This window comes from Crocodylus siamensis, chromosome 7 (genome assembly GCF_052110815.1).
Source record: "Crocodylus siamensis isolate JL-2025a chromosome 7, ASM5211081v1, whole genome shotgun sequence".
Classification (NCBI taxonomy): domain Eukaryota; kingdom Metazoa; phylum Chordata; order Crocodylia; family Crocodylidae; genus Crocodylus; species Crocodylus siamensis.
In genome coordinates, this window is record NC_143401.1 from 19,151,077 (window position 1) to 19,173,792 (window position 22,716).

The 22,716-nt window shown below is 47.0% G+C and overlaps 2 protein-coding genes across 5 annotated transcripts in view; both read left to right on the forward strand.

Annotated features, from left to right (window-relative positions):
• LOC149859556 (broad substrate specificity ATP-binding cassette transporter ABCG2-like) overlaps nt 1-6,068 on the forward strand; it is a 31,952-nt gene extending 25,884 nt beyond the window's left edge. For all 3 annotated transcript variants that reach the window (XM_090058113.1, XM_090058112.1, XM_090058111.1), the window contains 2 exons: nt 660-778; nt 2,654-6,068. In XM_090058113.1, coding sequence (XP_089914239.1) covers nt 660-778; nt 2,654-2,801 — 267 coding nt within the window. In that variant the 3' untranslated portion in view covers nt 2,802-6,068. The remainder of the gene's footprint in view (nt 1-659; nt 779-2,653) is intronic.
• A 1,772-nt stretch (nt 6,069-7,840) lies between these two features.
• On the forward strand, nt 7,841-14,287 carry BLOC1S2 (biogenesis of lysosomal organelles complex 1 subunit 2). 2 transcript variants are annotated; one of them, XM_090058218.1, is made up of 5 exons: nt 7,841-7,977; nt 9,439-9,555; nt 11,434-11,553; nt 12,218-12,322; nt 13,649-14,287. In XM_090058218.1, exons 1-5 carry the CDS (start codon nt 7,926-7,928, stop codon nt 13,678-13,680), a joined length of 426 nt encoding a protein of 141 aa, XP_089914344.1. In that variant the 5' UTR covers nt 7,841-7,925; the 3' UTR covers nt 13,681-14,287. The 2 variants fall into 2 exon arrangements, with proteins under 2 accessions (XP_089914344.1, XP_089914345.1); XM_090058219.1 differs by lacking the exon at nt 7,841-7,977 and adding an exon at nt 8,037-8,679.
• The last annotated feature ends 8,429 nt before the right edge of the window (nt 14,288-22,716 follow it).

Sequence of the window (22,716 nt, forward strand, 5' to 3'; positions counted from 1 at the left end):
GAACTGCTCTGCTGGACCACAAAATAAGTATGTTGGTACCAGCAAGGGGAGGAATTATCCGGTACTGTGGACCATCCATAGGCCACTCCCCTATCCAGGTCCTAGATAAACCTTCACTGTGGGTAAGAGGGCAATTCAGTACATTGTGGCAGAGCATGGGTCTCCAGAATCTCATTCCGGCTGCTGGCCATGTTTCCGACCACTAGACTGAGACACCAAACTCTTTCTTGAAGACTATCAAGTAGCTTCTCAGAAAGCCATGACAAAGAGCTTCAAAGCAATTAGAGATTTGGAGTTTCTTAATTTTCAAGAACTCAGCTTGGGACCACTGAAAGGGGCTTGATATTTACAGTGTTGGTGCTTAACATTTTCTAATACGAAGATCCCTTCAAGGTGTTTGCATATCTGTCGTGCAAAACCATTACTCCTTCTTGAAAATCTAGGTTCATATCTTTTGGACACTACTTATAATGGATTTAAACCAGTGAACATAGCTGAGAAATAAATGGTACATCTTTGTCTGATAGAGTGAGCCAAAGTAAAGAGAAAGCAAATATAAAGATCATCATTTTTTGCCATACTGTTCACATTTTAGTCTCAGTGTCTCAGGCTGGTGTTGCATTGTTTTACTACATTTTGGTATCTGACTTTCTCCTCAGGCCCTGCAAGTAAATGAGTTTAGAGACCTGTACTTCTGCAGTCAGAATAGCTCAAATATCACGACATCCATAGGAGATACCCCTACTTGTTCTCTGGATATTTTGCAGTTTGGAGAAATGTAAGTCTTACCTCATCATGGGCCTCCCGTTTAAACAATAGTGAATTGTCTGGGGGAAAGTTCCCATGACCATTACTTTGGAGTTACTGCACTGATAGCCACCTACAAGTACATCGGGGTGAACACCAAGATTTAGGTGAGCAACTCTTCTGGAAGGCATCTCATGGGAGGACAAGGACCAATGGATATAAGCTTATAAAGGGTAAATAAGATACAAGGAATAATTTCTTTTCTGTAAGGGTCACCAGAATCTGGAACACTTTCAGCAGAGGTGGTGCAGACACCATCCTTGGAGGTGTTCAAGAAGAGGCTGGATAGGTACCTTGTTGAGCTTATCTGAACCCAATAACTTCCTGCCCATGGCAGGGGACTGGACTTAATGATCTTACAAGTTCAAGTTCTGCAGTTCTATGATTTCTCACAGTAACCCAGTATTTTTATGAAAATAGCATAAACTACCATCCTGGATTTTAGAAGTTTATTCTGAGATATCACAGCTCCCCAATATAGTGCAGCAGGAACAAAATAACTACTTCTCTTCTCTGAAATCAGTTTTGGGTATCTTGGCCAAGATTTGTCTTTGTAAAGGACAGTTTAACATACTGTTGAGATCCAGTCCCTCACTGTAAGGTATCAGCAGCCAGAGAACATTTGGAGGTTTTATACTCATGCTTATCTGAGAAGTGGAAAAGTGCCCAGCCCTCAGAGATGGTTTAGGACTATTGGCCATGTATAGATGAAACGAGGGGGTTGTGTGCGTGACACTTTAAAACGAGCTAAATGCTTTTGCATTTTATACATACCATTAGAAAGGAAAAAAATTACACTTGCTGAACTTAATTCCTATGGTTAACAATGAACCACAATGACCAGTGTCATGACTGGAGATCTTGTGCCCATGAGAACTGCTCCAGCCATCATATTTTCTTGTATCAGCTACTGGATGATTGGTAGCTGTAATGGTGTTGGTGTTTGCACATGTCAACAGCGTATTGTGCATTCATTACAGCCACTGTAGGAAATTTGGTGGCATAATCCGAGGGGTTTTAATTTGCTGCCCCTACAAACACAGAGTGAAGCACTGGGCTCCATGTGGCCCAAGGGCTCTGCAGGAAACCCTGCAGGCAGCCTGGCAGCAGCCTGGGAAGACAGACTCTGCCCACGAAAAGTGGTAAGCCTGATCTTTTTTTCTTTCTTCCCCACCCTGGAGTCTGCCTGCCTGCCTGCCTGAGCTGTGCGTGGCCCTAGTGCTTCCCTCCGCGGCTGCGGTGCCCCTCGGGACTGCCTGAGCCAGGTGCCTGCAGGCAGGTGCCACCTAGGGGGTGCTGCTGCTGCGGAGGGAAGCACCAAGCCACCCCCCACAGCCCAGGGACCGCTCCACTCGCTGGCAGCTCGCCCTCTCCTCCCTGCTGCTGGAGAGGCAGGTAAGTTGGGGTGTGTGCATGACACAGGGGCTTAAAGGGCCCTAAATTGAAGTGATGTTTTTAAAGACCCACCAATTCAATTTAGGGCCCATATTTCATCTACACATGCACAAAGAAGGTATCTTAGCATATAAGACATATAGGAATGGGCTCTAAATCAGAGTTGAAACAATATGTTGCATGCCTAAGTCTCTTTGATCTTTGATGTGTTGGTGGAAGTGGCACTGGGATGACACATGATGAAACCTTGGTAAGGGCAATCTAGAGGCTAGGGAAAATGGGAAGTGGAAGATCCAATGATAATCACTCCACTCTGCTGAACTGTTGTTTGGAGAAGCTGTCTAATCTCTGTGCATGATTGGTTTCCTTTTGTCAAGCACCTGAAGAGCTACGGCAGAACATATCAGCTATTACTGTTAAATGTTAACTTCTGTCCCATGTCTCCTGGCAGATGTTATGGTGAAACATACCTGTGTAGCCAAGGAATTGCACCCACTAACTGGGCTATGTGGGAAAACATTGTGGCTCTGGTCTGCATGACTTCCATCTTCCTCCTGATAGCCTATGCAAAACTCCGGTTTATGAAGAAGTTTACCTAGCTTCACCTATTCCCTTGATCCACCACTTACCTCAGGACTTTGACTTGCAAAGCATGTCAGTTTAAGGGATCTGAACCTGTAGTCACTGAAGCTTATTAAGATTTCAATGGGCCTAAATGGGCATCAGATCAGAAGATTCCCATTGACTTCAGCAAGCATCAGATCAGGCCTTAAGTGCTAACCAAGGCCACTTTTTTTTCTTGAGGCTGATCCCCATGACGTGTATGTGTATGTGTATATATTCTTTTTTATTACTGTCTGTAGTTGAATTGTTGGCTCTGTTGGGTTTTTTAAGGAGCATTTAAAATAATGTGTTCTCTTGCATATGTATAACTTTGTATACTGCATATTGTGTAACTCATTATCAGGAATCCTGGTTTTCTCTGTTTAAAAATCACAAATTCTTTGATTAAAAACAAAAACCCCAAATTCTCTGATTAAAAAAAACCCAAATCCATTTAAAATGAAATGCCACTATCTATATATAGGGATCTGCTGAACATAATGTTTTATTAATATATTTACCATTTTAAAGCATTTGGAAGCCTACCACTGCCTCAATCATTATAATAAAATTAATTCTAAATACCTATCTATATTGGCATTTGATACTGGGTTTTTTAATCATGGAAAATCGGAGCTCCCCCTGCTCTCTTCATTTACCAGGACATGGGTCCAGCTGCAGCTGTCCCCACCACTGCTTTGTGGCACTGAGCAGTACTGATATGCCAGTGTCCTGCCCCTGCCTGTGCCCGTGCCCCTCACCCCTGACCTGCAGCCCCCATCTGCCCCCAACTTGCTTCCTCCCCGCACCAGGACATGAGTAACTGCAGCTGTCCTTCCTGCTGCTTTGTGGCTCTGAACAGTTGGCTCCTGCTATTCTGCTTCCTGTGCCTGTGCCCAGACCTCAGTGGTCCCTGTCCCCATGTACTTTCTGGGAAGACCTTGATTGGGGCTCAGGGAGTGGGCTGGACCTGTTTCTAGCTGGGCAAGCCCCCTTCCTTCCAGGCCAGCCTCCCCTTGCACAGGCTACTGTAGGCAGGTAAGGAGAGCTCAAGGTCCAGCTCTGGTGGTTGCTTCTATACAGAGCGTCCCTGACCCCCACATATATATATATAATCTTCCACCCCCACAGCTACCCCAATCCCCATCTTGTCCATCGCTGTGCCCCCTGCTGCCACCTTCACCCCTCCCACTCTGGCCCATTACACTCCCCACTGAGTGGTTTCTGGGACCAGGAGCCTCCCCCTAGGCTGAGGCCACATATCCTGGGGCTGATGTGGGCACAGGGCTAGGTTGCAGTGCAACAGCTGCCTGTGTGGCTGTGGCTCCCGCCAGCAGGTCCCATCCCATCTGGCAGCTGGGCACACAGGGGTCGCAGTCTGGCGAGGCTGGCAGGAGCTGGGCTGAGCAGGATTGCATGTGGGCTGGCTGCACCACTTCTTCCCTCCCTGTGCCCTGCTGTGCAGTGTGCCTGCAGCTGCACTTCCAGCGCTAGCCCTGGCAGGGTCGCCAGCAGCTTGCTGCTGCAGGCCGGTGGGATGTGGCATGGCTACATGGTAGGCAGCTGTTGCGGGAGCAAGGGATAGCCAATGCTTTCCCCAGCACCCTGGCCCCAGCCCCGGGCAGCACTCCCAGCCCTGCCCCAAGGGCAAACCTTCCCTCCCACATGAGCCACCACCACCATTCCAGCTGGGCAGTGCCCTCATCCCCAGCCCAAGCTGAGTGGGGACAAACCATGGCAGGATGGGCCATCATGGTAGAGGACAAGGCAGCCTGCCCCCATCCTGGCCTTGGCCCCCAGTGCGGGGCAGTGTGATCACCACCCACGCATCTCTGTCCTGCTGGCTTTCCCAGCAGGCCCTAGGCCTCCCAGTAGCATGATCCTCACCCAACCCACAGGACCTTCCCCAGCCCTGCCGGAGGGGGCCCACAGCTACCCCCTGCCCCTAGGTCCCAGCCCCCAAAAGCCTTACTTACCCCAAAGGCCGCAGGAGGGATACTGAGTCTGAGCCAGCCCAGGCTGACTCAGGTTCTCAGGCTCCACCCCTGCCTCCCTCTGGACAGGGCTTAGGGTTTCCTGCCCTTTTGCTAGTAGCTCTTGTAGGCCAGACCTATCCATCTTGCAGAGAGCTGTTTGCAAAAGGGGCCTGCTTCAAAGGGGAAAATACATGCTTTTCTCCTTTAAAAAGGAAAATCCATGTTTTTCCTGTGGGAAACAGAAAACTCGGATCCTGTTCATTATTCTGTGGTCAGTATCTGAACTCTCTCAGGAAAATTAATTAAGCTGATGAATCAATGTGAAACAAGTTTCATTTTGTAAACTGCTGCATTAGCTGATTGCATGTGACAGGCAAATAATCCTTATAGGGCGTGTCCCCACAAGCAGGAACATACATTCCCCAGTGACAAATAGCAGCAGGTATTTGTGCTGCTGCTGACTGTCCCTGGGAAATGCCCCTGCATGCGTGCTGTGGCATGCAGCAAGTTGCCCCAGGTGGGTTAGGGGAGGCTGGGGCGAGCACTTGGCCTGGTCCCAGCAGCCTTACCTGGGGTTTGGGGTCTCCCGGAGGTCCAGCAGTAGTGATTGGGGCACATGCAGCCTGGCCAGCAGCCAGAGCATGGCTATGGCCAGCCAGGTCCAGTTTTCCATAATGCTTGCTGCTACCACATGCACCAACCTGCTATTTTCTGGTGTGGGTTTTTTTGATACCAGGACCAGTGCAGCAAATGGGTCTGTGGCACCGCAAACCACATAGGAGCACTCAGCACCGCAAACCACATATGAGCACTCAGCTAGCTGTGCCCATTAAAGGCCATCACTCCTAAGTAACAGCTATTTTCTGTGCTGGCATCCTGGGCTTTGAATTATGCCTGCTGAATCAGTGTGGAGCCAGGACACATTCTTGTTTTGTGAGATACTTCAGAACCTGAGATTTAAAAACACATTTGGAATTTTCTTGCTTTGCAAATTTGGCACAACAGAGATTGCACTTCTAGTGGCATCAGAACATCAGAGCCTTTACCCACAGCAAAATCAGTTCTCACTATCACAAAGTAAAGAACATTTGCATAGGACTCACCAACCCCCAATATAGAAGATCAGTTAGGTGCTGATGACCAGTTACAGACTAATAGTCCATTACTGCAATGCTTCTGACAATGTAGGCTTGCAGTCCTAAGGGGCTCAGAGTATGTTGTAGAGCTTAAAATATAAGAGTGGGAAATGTTTTCGTTATTTAACAATAAATGAATGTAATTCTATGCTTGTGTAAGTTGATATTTTGCAGTAGTTCCTGTACAGTAATACATAGATGAGTGTGTGGAGTGTTTCCTTGGGTGGTATCTTGCTGCTGTCACTTTTGATATATAGACTGCTGGGACTGATGTGTTCTGAAAGGCCAATGCTAGTAAGGAGTCTTCCAGAGGCAACAGAAAAAAATTAACTCAAATCTAGTGGCAAAAGCTAGGATTGTCCTCAGATATTAAACCAGTTGTTCTGATTAATGATCAGCCCAACTAAGTGAATCTTGCCCGTGACAGGTAGAGCCCATAAGCAGTGGGGGAAAATATTATTTGGGGGGGACTGAGCCCTGCCTGACCCCCGCTCTTCCCTCCCACAGGGCTGTGGCAGGGCCAGCACGCACTGGCGCTCGCACTGGTGCTGTATGTGTGGTTGCATGCTGAGTGGCACTGGACACTGGGGCAGCAGCACTGTGGTGCTGCTGCTGTTGCCAGCCGCTGTGAAAATTTTAGGGGCTAAGCCCTGCTAGCCCCGGCCTTCCACCACCTTTGGTAGCAACACAGTATGCTATTTATTCTCCCAACAGTCACAATGAGAGACAGGTCTCGCAGGCCCTGTATTTATGCTTGAGTACCCCCTTCCCACCCCATCTCATACTAATTCCTATTGCTATCTCTGTTGATGTTCATCTCTTATGTTTCTTTTACAAAACATACACATTTAAACTTTAGTTTTAATTATTGTGGCAGGGCACATGGGGTGCCTTCTGTAGCTTCCTTGTAAAAATGTTGTGGGAGACCATCTCAAAAGCCTTGCGGAAGTCAAGGTATGCCACATCCACTGCTCTCCCTGCATCCACAGAGCCAGTCATCTCATCATCTTTCTCTCATGATTGCTGCTGCCCTAGTTGCCATCCACTACATTCCCCACCAATTCTTTCGTGTTCATGAGCAGATCAAGAAGAGCACAGCCCCCCGTTGGCCTCTCCAACACTTGCACCTGGAAGTTGTCCCCATCTCTCTCCAAAAACTTCCTGGGCTGCCTGTCCACTGCTGTATTGCCTTGCCAGATGACAGGGTGATTTTGAAGTCCCTCACCTGAGAACCAGGGCCTATGACTGGGAAACTTCTGCTAGCTGTTTGAAGAAAACCTCATCCACCTTATCCTCCTTGTCTGATGGTCTATAGCAGACCCCCACCATGACACCACCCTTGTTGCTCTCCCTAATGACACTAACCCAGAGGCTTTCAACAGGCCTAGCTCCAGTTTCATACTGGTGTAAAAGTGAAGCGGACACTGGGCATACAGCCTTACCCATGAAAGTGACTCATTATAACGGGGTGCAAATTATACTGAGGTACGGGTCACATACCCATTCCCATAGACCACTTCATCTTGGTCGAGCTGTTCAATGCAATCTGGCTTCCCTGCCACCTGGTGGCCATGTGCTGTCCTAGCGCATACTGCAGCAGCCGCCTGAGAGCTGGCCATGTCCTCCCACGTCGGTTTAAAGATGTCCCAAGCCTGAACTGGTATCTCTGAGTGCGATGTTTAATAGCCCTGGGGGAGCTGTCCGCCATAAAACTGTCTAGTTCCTCTTTTGAACCAAGTTCCACTCCTGGCCTCCTACTGTGGTAAGTTTCCGTCCCCTCCCCGGATTGGTCCGCGGGGGTCCGGCCCCGCCCCCTCGCCGGACTGGTCGCCAGTACCCGTGACAGCTCGCGGCTTCGCGCGCCCCCAGGGGATTCGCCGCGTCTCTGGCCCGCTCTGCAGCAGATGGGCGGGGCGAGTGGAGCCCGCCCTCCGCTCGCGTGCCCGGGGCCGCGCATGTGCGGTGGGGGCGGGGCGGGCGGAAGCAGCGGGGGTTGGGGGCCGTCGTCATGGCAGCTGCAGCTGGGGGGCCGCCCGAGCTCCGCGCCTCCGTGGGCAAACGTAAGCGGGGCGGCGGGGGCGGCCCTGCCTCTGGCCGAGCGCGAGGGCCGGGGGCGCTCCCAGGCGGACCAGGGCCCCGGGGGGCGCGTCGCGTCTCGTCCGGCCGCCGCACCGCCCCGCGCGCACCCGGGCCCGGCCCGGCGTGGCCTCCTAGCACAGCGCCGCCGGGCCCGGCCGCGTCCGGCTCCACCCCGGGGCCAGGGGGTGTCGCTCCTGCCTTAGATAAAAGCCGAGCCCGGATACGCAGCAGGAAAGTGGGCGGGGAGTTTCGTCCCTGCCACAGATAGCAGAGCCCGTGGTGGTGGGAGAGTGCCCACATCACAACCCAACCAGATGGGCTGTGGCCTCGCCCCTCCTTTCTGTAGAAAGCAGCCTCCCGGCGAGTGCGGTGCACATTGCCCTTATGCCTCTGGTTCTCATGTCACTCCCTTTTCTCTTGTCGTTCTCCCCTGCCTAAGTTACTCTGTGCTCTTGCTGTGAGCTGCCCCCAGCCGGTGTATAAATCACGTTAGGGGAAATACCAAGGCCACCATGGTGCTTTTCCTAGTGGCAGGGGAAAACCCACTTGCAGGGTACCCACAAGGGTGCAGGGTCATAAGGCATAGCTAGCCTCCTGCTTTCGCTTCCAGTGGAAAGATCTCGGCTATACGCCGCTTTTGTGGGAATGGGAGACTTCTCTCTAGCTGGCTCCTGCAGCTGAAGGTAAGCGAAACACGGGGGCATCCAAACTCCAGGCATGTAGGATGACTGCCAAAGGATTTGGAAGCATCTGAAGCCCCGGGCGGCGGTGGAGGATGCTGGCCGGTAGCAAGGCCACATGTGGCTCTTGAATGACTCGCAGATTTGTAATCGATTTGGCTGATTTGACTCCGGAGTGAACATTTTTCCTTGAAAAAATAAATAGATAAATAAATTAAAGCTGAGGCATTTCCAGGGATCAAGCCATGCAAAGGTGAGGCTCCAGTAAAGGAAAGGGTGGAGAGATTATCAGGTGAAAACCGCTGGTAAAAAGCACTTCTTTAAGGGTTTAAGGGAGGGGAGAGGAAATTCAGCAGACAAGCATCAGAGGATTTGCAGTGCCTTCTGGGGAAGAGGGAGGGAAGATGAATTCTCAATCGTCCGCGACTAAGGATAAAAAAGATAGAGAGGAGCTTGGATATAACCAGTAGGAAAAATCACATTGAAAGATCCCTTTCTCCATGTTGCTCTTGCGTCCCCTTTATGTTAGAAGTAGAGTAACTTTTTTCTTTGTAACCTAAAGGGTAACTGAAAAGCCAAATCTATTGAACTTCACCTTCAGACTGTTTTACAGATAAGGGTATGGGATTAATGCTCTTTTAATCCTCAATGTACACCATATGCTGAAGGCAAACATTGCAAAAAGGTCTGTGTTGTCTTTTCCTTGTATGTGTTCTGCTATTTTACTTTCCACTACCTCTGCCCTCTCTGTATCTTGATTAGAGGATCCTGCTGTTGAGACAGCAGAAGAGGCTAAGGAACCAGCAGAAGCAGATATCAATGAGCTGTGTAAGGATATGTTCAGCAAAATGGCCACCTATTTAACAGGTGAACTGACAGGTAAGGCCAACTGTGAAGCTAACAGATATTTTACTAGCTTTGATCAAAACTGTTTAAAAAACAATATCTCCTGTTTAGTTTGCCAAAATGCTACCCACGTGGGTTGAGATAAAAGAACATCTGATTTTACCAAAGCTAATGAGGGCTCCAAACAGTCATGCCAATCTTTCAAATGGTCCTTCAGTACAGAACCCAGTGCAGCTTAGTTTTCCGATCTCTTAAAATCTTTGTTGTTTTTATGTTAACATTGCTAAATTGCAAACAGCCACTGTGGTATGTTCCTTGGCAGCTATCCTCTTGTCCAAGGTGGGCAAGTTTTGAAAATCCCTCTGTCCTAACCTACTGTATATAGCCCTAAATCAGCAAAGCCTTAAACATGTTTGTATGACTCTTGGATACTTTTAGTGCCCCCATTACTGTCATATCTGAGCACTCACAAGCTAATGTATTTGTCTTCCTCATATCAGGCAGAGGTAGAGAAATTCAGTTATTCTCACTTTGCAGATAGGAGCAAAGATACAGAAAAGCTTAATAATTAGGTACCTAATTCATTTTGAAATACCTTTGAGGACCTGGGCCTAAGTGATTTGCTCAGGGTCACAGATCTTTCTGCAAAGTGATTTGTTCAGGATTGTGGGTCGCAGGCAACCCACGTTGCTCAGGGTTCATCCAGGATGAACATGAGCTGCCAATGCAAGGAAGCGGTCAGTAAGGCTAAGTGATCCTTCCCCTCTATGCGGCACTAGTCACGTCACAGTTGGAGTACTGTGTCCAGTTCTGGGCGCCGCGCTTCAAGAGGGATTTGGACAGCATCGAGAGGGTCCAGAGGAGGGCCATGCATGTGGTCAAGGGGCACCATGGCAGGCCCTACAAAGAGAGGCTAAAGGGCCGGAACCTATTCAGCCTCCCAAGAGAAGGCTGAGGGGGGATCTGGTGGTTGTTTACAAACTCACTGGGGGGGCCAGTGAGAACTGGGGGAGGCTGTGTTCCCCCGGGCACCGCCTGGGGTTAGTAGGAATAATGGCTACAAATTGTTAGAAGGTTCAGGCTGGACATCAGGAGACATTACTTTACTTTACAGATAGGGCTGCCAGGCTCTGGAATGGGTTACCATGTGAGGTGGTACTCTCTCCTACCTTGGGGGCCTTCAAGAGGAGGCTGGACAGATATTTGGCTGGGGTGATATGACCCTGGCACCCATTCCTGCCCGGGGCAGGGGGGTCAGACCTGATGATCTGTTTAGGTTCCTTCTGACCCTATGTACTATGATACATAGGAAGTCTCTGATAAAACAGGCATTTGAACTTGCATATCCCTAGTACCAGAATTAATTCTCCTGCACACTCTCTCTCATTTTTTAATGATACTTTGAGGAATTGAAGCATCTGTGCAATGTGAAAGATATAAAGGTTAATAAAGCAGTTCTGACTCTAGGATTTGTTTTTGGTTTTTTTCCCCTACCAAAACACAGTGTCTGATGTATTAAGTCTTAATCTTGCAAGCTGTTGCATGGACACACATATCACCACCTGTGTCATTTAAACATCTGTAGTTAGACCAGAGTGCTCATTCATGCAGATCAGCTTTCATGTTCAAGGCCTCTGAAGTAGCTATCTCTAGATCGATAGATACTGTAGAAATGAATGTAACTAGAAGGTCTGTATTTCTTGTTGAATGTGTCACATTTATTTGTCAATCCATTTGGAAATTCCAGTTCTCAAAATATTTTTTCCAGAGCGCATTCTGCGAGGAGTTTTATTAATGGCTAAGCTGTTCTTAGTTTTGTACTGCTTTCATCTTGAAATCTAAATAAGTTGCCCATCGTATCCAAACTGTTTGGGCTTTGAATAAAGCTGTAAATATTTTCTTTTCTTAAAGCCACAAGTGAAGACTACAAACTTCTGGAAAACATGAACAAATTGACCAGCTTGAAATACCTGGAAATGAAAGATATTGCTATAAACATTAGTCGGAACTTGAAAGACTTAAACCAAAAATGTAAGTTAAACAAATTGGAAAGGAGTATAGTAAAAGTTGTGTTATGCAGTAAATGAAACTTCTAAGGAGAGGAGACTGTAGAGTCTTACAGGCCTCCGGAATGGATTTGCAATCCATAATGTGTCATATTTTGTGTTGCTAAAGAAAGGAGCACTCTGAATAGAATTGATATTCATCCCTTCGCTTTTCTGCGGGAGAGGAAGGTTGGCTTTATGGTAAGCAAAACTGGAGTAAGGAAACATGGATTGTATTTTCACCTTTGCTGTAGGATCCTTCTTTGGTCTTGGGCAAACTGGATAATGAGTTAATTCATGCCCTTAAGCTTGGTCCTCGAGCATCATCATTTGCATGTGGGGTACAATAATATATTTCTGCATCATCAGTGAGGTGGAGGTTAATAAAATTTCAATGAACGGTGAATTGATAAGAATTGGGGGTGATTTTTGCATTTATTCCCATTGTATTTCCATTGGTGGTGAGTTTATGAGCATTTTTTTATTATAGTCTTTTTAATTTCATACTTGGTTCTTTGATTTTTTTTTGGTTGCCTTTTTAAAATATTCTGTCCAAAGAATATCCAGAAAAACTTGTGTCACGTCTGAGATAATTTTTGTGGGTGAACTAATAAGAATTGATGGATACCGCTTTCTTCCCTTTTTTTAAGATGCTGCTCTTCAGCCATATCTGGAGCAGATCAACCTCATTGAGGAACAAGTGGCAGCTCTTGAGCAAGCAGCCTATAAGTTGGACGCGTATTCAAAAAGACTTGGTAACTATTTTCTTGTACTGTTACTATTGGTCAGGGTGGCCTAATATACAGTGTGCTTGTCACAAGCTAAGAGTAATTTCTTAAAGGGACTGAGTAGTCTACGTTGAAAATGTAATATAGGGTTGTTCTGCTTTAAGGAATTTGGACTGTAGCACTTTTTTAAGACTAGCAAAAAGCGTGTTATAACTTGGATAAGTTAGAAGTTACTAGGGGTACACTGATAAAGATTTTTTTGGCCAATACTGATGGCTGATTGTTAACCAGCCATATCAGCCAATACCAATCTGATAACTGATATGCAGCCCAGCAGCTTGATGAGCAACATCCAGCTGGTAAGTGATGGGGGTGAGAGGGGAAAGGGAAAGGGCATGGCGGGGGTAGATCAGGGCCCCCACGGGGAGGGGGGGAGTGGGCCAGGGGCAGGCGCCTCCCAGCCAGGGCAGGATGCGGGATGGAGCCATGGGCAGCTCATGTGGAGGGGGACAGCTCTCTGCTGCTGCATGCACCTCAGGGGGGCTACAGGGTGGTTATGGTGAATTTTGGAGTAGCTGTAGCCCCCCTCCCAATGCCGCTGCTGCCTGTCTCACCCCCACCCATCTCAAGCGCATCCCCAGCCCAGTCCCCCTGCTGGGAAGAGGCTGGCACAACCAGCCGGCAGCAGGCAGCCCACCCTTGCCCTGCGCACAAATCCAGGGGGCACATGCCCCCCCATGCCTCCCTTGGGGGCGCATACAGCAATGAAGAGCTTACCTGTCCCCACCCTGGGGGCCTCAATCTACCCCCACCAAAACACCTTCCCTCCCCTGTCCCGTCCCCCCCCGCAACAGGTCAGACACTGCTCTCCAAGATGCCAGGCTGCAATCCTGTCTGCATGCATGCACACAGCATTTATTGGTGACGTTGGCTACGCTGACCAAAAAAAGCCAGTTGCTGATGACGTTAATTTTCTTTTTATCAGTGCCGATCTGATATGAACCAATATATCAGTGCACCTCTAGAAGTTACTTTATGTGGAAGTTGACAGTAGTGTGGACACTATTTTAATGCAACTTATTACAATCATGGAAGGCACTTAGGGCTAGCTTTTCAAAGGTAATGGGTGCTTTTAAAATTCCACTGGTTAACTAAATTTCATTGAAACAAATAGGATTTAGGTAATCTGGGTAAACGTGGGGACTCTTAAACATATTATCAGCAACTAGAAGTGCCTAAAATGCTTTTTGAAAAACTGCCCTGAGTCCCTCCTGTTACTTTGAAATTAAAGGGGGATTAAAACTGGGGGTTTTTTGTCTTAGTGATAACCAATATTCTGATTTTCTTTTGCAGAAGCAAAGTACAAAAAATTGGAGAAACGGTGAAACCTACAAAAAAAAAAAAAGACACTTCCTAAATACAAGATTTTTTTTTTGAGAAGAAGGTTTGTGGGCTGAGGTTTAAGCTGCACAAGGCACAGGAGCACTTACTTCTGGAAGAACAGTGCACTTGGGGATTGGCTTACCTGAGGAGCTGGTTACTAGTCCAGATATCTCCTGCAATTTTGCTTTGTTAATCCCTTCTAAAACTAGAAAACTTTCCCTTCTCTCACAAATGTGCTTTTACTGCCTGTGTTACTGAGCTGTAGTAGAAAGCTGAAATCAGCACTAAGCTCTTGCGTGCTGATGTACTATTGCATTTGACTTCCTGAGCATCATATGGCATACTGCCTTGTACAAAAAAAATCTCTGTAACCCTTGAAGACTTCTCTACAGCTGCAGGACCTGAACTTTCTCTAAAGTAAGTTGCTTCCTCCTCACCTTGAGGCACATGTCTTGGAAATCTTGTATCTGTAATTATCTAAAGTCCTTGGTTTTCAGAGTTGTGAGTGCAGTTTTGGAAACTTTTAAGTTTGTTCTTTATCTAGATTACTTGTTGCTGTGGAGAGAATGTTTACAGTGGCTGTACAATAAAACTTAGATATGTTGTGTACTTTTTTCCTCAGTAAATGTCTATAGCATGTTTCCTCATCTGTTTTGTTAAACTTTCATGCTTTTTAAAACAATAGAGCATACACAATTATCTGGTAAAAGTTACTGCATATCAAAGGATCACTGGACAAGATAAGCATACTTTGACATTTGGTTTTGATAATCAAGAGATTTTAGATGCACCTGCATTTGTCTCAAAGGACTTTCACTTGGACAGCTCCCAGTTAGGGATGCAAAGTAACTCAATTGCCTTCCCACCTGGCTGATCAGCTGTTTTAGTTGGTTTCTTTATCTGCCCATCTCCACCCTACAACATAATTTCAGTGCAACAGCTTGTTGCAATAATTCTTGCACTTCCTGCAAGAAGTTCCCTCTAGAAGGGTACCATTGATCTAGTAGTCTAGAGTGCTCCATTATATGTATAAATCGGTTGAAGTTGAACCTCTGAATCAATGTTTGGTGGGTTTGAAATTGGGCAGTCCTGTGCGTGGCTCCTCTTCCTTTATTCCTTTCCTTTTCTTCTTTCCAGATATTGGTTTGGGGCATTTTTTGCAGAGAATTGGCCCGAATAACCCTGGAGGTCCCTTTCACTCCTGTAATTTTATGATTCAGCAACGGGGAGTCCAAGATGAATTTCTGTGGATTTCCTCATCCTACAAGTCCCTATCAGTTCAGTAGGAAGCTCATCTTCTGGCAGGCTCAGAAATGTACCCTGAGGATGAGGTTCATCCTTGGTAGAAAAGCAGAGCTTAAGAGCTGGATTGGTCTATGTTTCCTGCGCAGAGCCAGGTCTTTTACAGATTTCTTTTGTCAATGCTTTTCAAAGCCAACTTGCTAGTTTCTACAGTTTTTAAGGCTCAGTTCTGTAGAATCTTAAATCTACTTCACTTAGCTCTTTGCAAGAATGAGGGATAATTCAAACTGCAATTTGTTTGCTGTCTTAGTTGTACCCCAAACCTGCTGCTCTTCATTTCCTGGTCCCACTCCCATTCATTTGGTAACTGCTGGCCTTGAAGAGCCACTCATCATCCATACCCCTCCACAGACCAGCACAGGATTCTGAAAGCAATGCAAGTGAAAAGGAACATCAGGCTGTCGGTGAGGTGTCCTTGCTGTTCTCATCACAGCAGTGCTTGATACCTGAGAATACAGACTCCTTAGATTACCTTTGATAAACTGAACTTTCCTACGTTTACCTGAATTCTTTGACACACATTTAGTAATACATTAATCAGGATTCAACAAAGTATCAACAAGGCATCTGGCCCTGCTGGCATACCAGCCCAGGTCTTTAAAGTTGATAGGGAAACCATTACCAATGAGTTCCACGCACTGTTTCTTAAAATTTGGAACACTGAGGAAATTCCCACTGATCAAAGAAATGCCAATATTGTCACCATTTTTAGAAAGGGAGATAAGTTTGACTGTGGAAACTTTTGAGGTATTGCCCTCCTCTCCATCACTGAGAAGATCCTTACTCAAATTCTGCTGAACCAACTGCTCCTTCTTGCCAAGAAAAATCCTTCCCAAGTCTCATTGTGGCTTCAGGCCATCAAGAAGCACCATGGACATGATTTTTGCAATACAGCAGATCCAGGAAAAATGTTGAGAGCAACACCAGGAACTGTATTGTTCAATATATCCAAAGCCTTCAGCTTTGTTAATTGTGAGGCTCTATAGAAGATCTTATCAAATTTTGGCGGAGCAGGGAAATTTATCACCATCCTAGGACTCCTTCATGACCAGATGACAGCCTTCATCTTAAGCAGTGGCTCTGCCATGGAGCCCTTTGCCATTTGAACTGGCATCAAGCAGGGCTGCATCATCACACCAATTCTGTTTTCAATCTTTCATGCAGTCATCAAGATGCTCGTCTGTGACTGTCTGCCACATGACTTCGGCATCAAATACAAAACGGATGGGAACCTTTTCAATCTCTCTCACCTCCATGCCGAAGTGTAAGTTACACTGACTTCAGTCGTGGAACTTCAGTATGCTGATGATTGTGCTGTCATTGCACACACTGAGGAGGACCTACCAACGAGCCTTGATTGTTTCTCTCAAGCATACTGTTGACTGGGACTGACCCTTAACATTGGAAAAACAAAGGTGCTTCACCAGCCTGCTCCAGGCCAATCAACTCCCCTGACAAAGATCCACACTGACACACAGGAACTGCATACTTCTGCAGCCATCTTTCAAAGAAGGTCAACATCGATGAGGAAATCCAGTATAGGATTCAACGTGCCAGCTCTGCCTTCAGAAGACTGAATCATCCTGTGTTCAGTGAGACATCAGGACTTGAACAAAGCTCCTGCTATATAAAGCTGTGGTAATCCTACTCTTTTTTTTATGGCTGTGAAGCTTGGGTGACTACAGGGACCAGCTGAAAAGTCTGGAATGCCATCAAGAATGCTACCTCTGGAAGATCCTTGTCATAAAGTGCAAATATCTTCAGTGTCCTTATCAATTCTACCACCACCAGTATAGAAGTGTTGATTATGCAACACCAGCTGCAGTGGACAGGGCATTGCGTGTGTATGCCTGGTACATGTTTACCAAAACAGCTGCTATACTCCCATATTCACCATGCTGTGTGGGTTAAGTGGGTAGAAGGTAGTCAGGAGCTGGAGCCCCACATGCTGGGGCAGGAGACACTTGGCTGCAGCTTCCCCTCCACGTAGCTGGGTGTGGTGCCCAGCATATATCCCCACAGCTGCCACCACTTCCCCGTGCTACATGCTGCCCAAAGTGGCACAGCAGAAGGAAGGAAAAGGAGGAGCTGCTAGAGGTGGGGGGAAACCAAGCAGTACCTAGGCCACTGCAGCAGCAGCACTGGCTGGGACCAGGGCGGTGCTGTCAGCGGGCACAGGGCAGGTGCAGGCAAGAGCACAGGACAGGCTGCCCCAGGTTGGAATAGGTGGGGCTCAGCCCCATGCAGAGCACCATGGGGGCAGCTGCAGGCCAGATTGGGGTTGGGGGGAGACCACACCTGCACCACCCAGGTGAGTTGTGTTGGCACACGCTTCCTGCTACCCCAGCCCTCCTCCCTCCCCCCATTTCTAGCTGGCTTCTGGGGCCTAGCGTGTGGGTGGCCCCCAAAACACACATACAAATCCCACACACACAAACTGCCCCACGCCCACCATCCCACCGCTTCCCACACTTCACTCATCTCCCTCCACATCCTGCACATACAATACATAAGAGTTAGGCTTTATTTTGAGCTATTATGCAGTCACCTCTATGTACACTCCTCAAAAAAACATAAATCAGGACAAAAATTATTTTTGAAATAAAATTAAAATATGTTATAGTAGATGTTTGATTTTACTATATGATTTTTTAAAATTATAATGTGTTAAAATGATATCTTCTGAAAGATTTTGTGTGTGTGGCCCTCAATAGCTCACTAAAACACATTAAGTGGCCTGGAAGCTGAAATAATTGCCTACCCCTGACTAGGAGTGTGTGAGGAAGCAGTTGAAATGTCTTACCTCGATCCTGGGTAAGCTTTTTGACAGAATTATCCTGGCGCATATGCAAGAGGGGCCAGCGGGGGAGGTTATGCTTAGGGGCAATCAACACGGGTTCATTAGAGGCAGGTCCTGTCAGACCAAACTGGTGGCCTTCTATGACCAGGTCACCAAATCCTTAGATGCATGGGTAGCAGTGGACATAGTCTTTCTGGACTTAAGGAAGGCCTTCGACACTGTCTCTCATCCCATTCTCATTAAAAAACAGACAGATAAGAAAGCTTAACAAAAACATAACTACATATAGTATAATAAGATAAACAATGACAGACAATAATAATTTGTGTTGGTAAGTTATTGGCAGTCCCCTCTGAAGCCTGATGTATGACAAGTTATTTTAGCAAAGTCAGGCATCTTTCATTACCACTGTCCAAAGGGTCCCGGGAAGGACCCTGGTATTTAGTTCTTGGGCTCCTTGAACTCCACTGGCCTACTGATTTAGGTCAGCAACTAATTAGTAGTTTCTTTCAAAGAGCTGCATCTTTTTTTTTAAATGATTTCCAGATGTGCTAGCCAATTTGTAACTTCTGAACTATGCTGATAACTTACAGCCATCTAGATTCTTCTATTATAATTATTTTTAGGACTGACCAGTAGCAGTACAAGCCTTGCATTCTTTTGATAAGGTTACTTTTTATTACGCCACAGGGCCTACTACTTTTACAAGGCTTTGTTAAATTTGTTAGGCTTTACTACCTACAAGGCCCTACTACATCTTTGACTTTAATTTGGGCTTTGAAAAACAGCAAATAGCTTAATATTTGAACAAATGACAGAAAAACACTTGGTCTAATTTTTACAGAGCTTTTAGCAAGCACTTTCATCACACAGACATAATTTTAGCTGTCACAGTGGATTTTTCAAGAAATTGGGAAAATTCATAATCATAAGTGTGGTGATTAGACTCCAAGTTGATGAAATCAGACAAGTGGATTCAGCAACTAAACCAAAAAATGTGTTTAAAAATATTTGGGGGGGATTTTTCAACCAAATGAAAAAATTCTGTTCAAGTGAATCTGAAAAGTCTCATTTGTCAGGTTTATTTTGAAGGCCATGTTTAATTTTCAGGTTACTTAACCCTTCCTTTTCCTTTTAATTTAGATCCATTTTAGACCCAAAAAAAAGCATTTCAAAATGAATAGTCAACATTGTGTTTTTAAAATGACAAAAAAACCAGAACAAAATGGTTTGCCATTTCCTAAATGAAATCTTTGCTTTGAAAACATTAAAGCTGTATATTTCAGGGGTGTATATGGTAGCCATGTTGGTCTGAGACAAGTTGACATTAAAAAAACTGGAACTCTTTGTTCCAAAACGATACCTTTTATTAGACCAACTGGGAAATTGCAAGGGAATTGTCCAAAGCTGTATGTTTGGCACTTTAAAAATCCCATTCCCCTGCTCTTTTGGCTAAAACTATTTTGTGTCAAAATTTGACCTGGATTAATGAATATTTCTGCAGCTTCCCTGACACTCCTCTGTTTGGCAAACGCACATTTTAGTTGAAAAACATGCCCCCAACTTCAATAAAGAGGTCACATACCCGAGCTAATTGGTGTAGTTCTTTAGGCAGGAATGAATTGGCCACTAGAGGGTGACAGAAGCTCAGAAAAAGTGTGATGGCCAGAACCAAATAAATTAATAAGCAATAAATATGTGCTTCTTGGAGGCATTTGGAACTTTTGTCTAATATAAAGCTTACATTTTTGTAACCTGCAAATGTAACTTGTAATTGTTTGTGGAACTGACTAGGCCTCAAAAACAAAGCTATAGCTGTGAAATTAGCTGAGCTAATAGTTCTTTCTTGCTCAGAATTGAGTCCTGATGATGATAAAAACTGGATTCAACTGTCTAGCTTGTCCTTTCCTGGAATGTGCTGGATATCTCAAAAAAGCATAGTCAGACAGTTCTGAAGGGGCTGGATTTAGGCAGGGTAATGTTAATTTTAGACCTGAAGATGCTGTGTTGCAATTTGCTTATTGGATAAACCCAAGTCTGGGTAGTAACCTTTTATAATAATTTTAACACCTTTTAATTCCATAGGGTAATAGCTATAAAACAAGACTGGCAATGACCCTAAGGCCAGCAGATTAGCATAAAACTAGGTATAAAAAGCACGTGCATCAGGTGACCAACAGGAAAAAAGAGGGAACAAGATGGAAATTGCTGTTCCACGCCCAGACTCTGGACTCCCGGTGTGAGTGAGGATTGGATACTGATCAAGGGACCTCCCCGGTAATCCTTTGGACAGTGTTGATCAGGGACGCCTGACTTTGCTGGAATCACCTGGCACGTGCCTGGCATTGAGGGGCTGCTGATAAGTTGCCACTCCATGTCTGTCTATTTGTTGTTTTAAACAGCCCAGGGGCTCATATTCTCGCAGTGCCTAGCTGGCCTGCGACGCATTGATCTGTTTATCTGTCGTTATTATCTGTTATTATTTACTATTAGATTTTTAATATTGCATTATCTGTTTATTGCATTTATTTTTCTGTTAATTCTTGTTTCATAGTTTCATAGTAGCTAGAGTCGGAAGGGACCTAGGTAGATCATCTAGTCCGACCCCCTGCCTTGGCAGGAAAGAGCACCGGGGTCAGATGACCCCGGCAAGGTGCTCATCTAACTTCCTTTTAAAAATCCCCAGGCTAGGAGCCTGCACCACTTCCCCTGGAAGCTGGTTCCAGGCCCTAGCCACCCTGACTGTGAAGTAGTGCCTCCTAATATCTAATCTAAACCTACCCTCCGCCAGCTTGTGACCGTTATTCCTGGTCACTCCTGACAGCGCACGGGGGAACAGGGACTCCCCCAATACCTGCTGATCCCCCCTGACCAGTTTGTAGCAGGCCACAAGGTCCCCCCTTAACCTTCTCTTGTGGAGGCTAAACAGGTTCAGGTCCCGTAGCCTCTCCTCATAAGGCCTGCCCTGCTGACCCCTGATCATACGAGTGGCCCTCCTCTGGACTCTTTCCATATCGTCCACGTCCCTCTTGAAGTGTGACGCCCAGAACTGGACGCAGTACTCCAGCTGCGGCCTGACCAGTGCCGCATAGAGGGGGAGGATCACCTCCCTGGACCTGCTCGAGATGCATCTGTGGATGCATGACAGGGTACGGTTGGCCTTCTTGACTGCCTCCCCACACTGCCGGCCCATGTTCATCGTGGAGTCAATGACGATTCCAAGATCCTTTTCTGTCTCCGTGCTGGCAAGAGGGGAGTTCCCCAACCTGTAAGTGTGGTGCTGGTTCTTCCTCCCCATGTGCAACACCTTGCACTTATCAGTGTTAAACCCTATCCTATTCTCATCCGCCCACCATTGCAACCTGTCAAGGTCAGCTTGTAGCCTATTGCACCCTTCTAGTGCACCCACATCCCCCCATATCTTAGTGTCATCAGCAAACTTGAACAGGGTGCTTTCTACCCCCTCATCCAAGTCACTGATGAAGATGTTGAACAGTGCGGGCCCGAGGACCGAGCCCTGCGGAACCCCACTGCCCACGTCCTTCCAGGTCGAGAAGAACCCATCCACTACCACCCTCTGGGTGCGGCCCTCCAACCAGTTAGCGACCCATTGACTGTGTGGGCATTGACACCACAGTCTCCCAGCTTTTTGATGAGGACAGGGTGAGAGACAGTGTCAAAAGCCTTCCGGAAGTCCAGAAAGACTACATCCACAGCAACTCCTGCGTCTAATGATTTGGTGACCTGATCCTAAAAGGCCACCAGGTTGGTCTGACAAGACCTGCCACTGATGAACCCATGTTGGTTGCCCCTGAGCATGCATTCCCCCGCAAGGCCCTCCTGGATGTGTGCCAGGATAATTTTTTCAAAGAGCTTACCCGGGATTGAGGTAAGACTAACTGGCCTGTAATTTCCCGGGTCCTCTTGTTTTCCCTTTTTGAAGATAGGGACCACATTGGCCCTCTTCCAGTCCTCCGGCACCTCACCAGAGCACCACGAGTGCTCATAGAGCCGCGCCAGGGGTCCCGCAATGACCTCGGCCAGTTCCTGTAGAACCCTAGGGTGAAGATCGTCCGGACAAGCGGACTTGAACACGTCCAGCCTCTCCAGAAGTACCCTAACTAACTCCTCGCTAACCCCTGGCCCAGGCGAGTCTCTCCCGGGGCCCGAGGGGGGCCCAGCAGGGAGGTGGCTGAACTGGTCCCTACTTAGGAAGACAGAGGCAAAGAAATCGTTAAATATGTTAGCTTTGTCATCTGGCATGACGACTAAGTTGCCCATCGTGTCCTGCAGGGGCCCCACATTACCCGGGACCCTCTTTTTACCCCCTATGTATTTGAAGAAGGACTTCTTATTGTCCTTAATCCGGGAAGCTAGTCCTATCTCCATCTCTGCCTTGGCCTTCCTGACTGCCCCCCTACATCCTCGGGTGACTGTAACATAGTCCTTCTTGGTGATGACCCCATCCCTCCATTGGGTGTATGCCTCCCTTTTAGCAAGGAGACATTCCCGGATGCTCCTAGTGAGCCATGGGGGTTTATGTGCCCTCCTGCTCCCTTTGACCCTTGTTGGGATTACCTCCCTTTGGGCATGGAGGATCGTCTCCTTAAGGAGCAACCACTCACCTTGGACATCTGGCTCCCTTCCCCTCTGGGTCCTCAGCGCTTCCCCAACGATCCTCCTTAGCTTGTTGAAGTCAGCCCTCCTAAAGTCTAGGGCTGTTGCCTTGCTGCAGCCCTTTGCCACCTTACGCTGGATGGTGAATTCCAGCAAGCGATGATCACTGTCTCCCAGGTGGCCCATCACCCGCAGCCCCCTCACCAGGTCGTCACCCGTGGCCAGCACCAGGTCCAACAAGGCGTCTCCCCTGGTGGGGCTGTGCACCTCCTGGGTTAGATGGAGGTCCTGCACTCTGGCTAAGAACCGACGTGAGCGG

Coding starts and splice junctions, on each gene's coding strand:
- BLOC1S2 (XM_090058218.1), top strand. CDS start 7,926: ATGGCAGCTGCAGCTGGGGGGCCGCCCGAGCTCCGCGCCTCCGTGGGC. Junction 9,556..11,433: donor TTTAACAGGTGAACTGACAG/GTAAGGCCAACT, acceptor CTTTTCTTAAAG/CCACAAGTGAAGACTACAAA. Junction 11,554..12,217: donor GAAAGACTTAAACCAAAAAT/GTAAGTTAAACA, acceptor CCTTTTTTTAAG/ATGCTGCTCTTCAGCCATAT.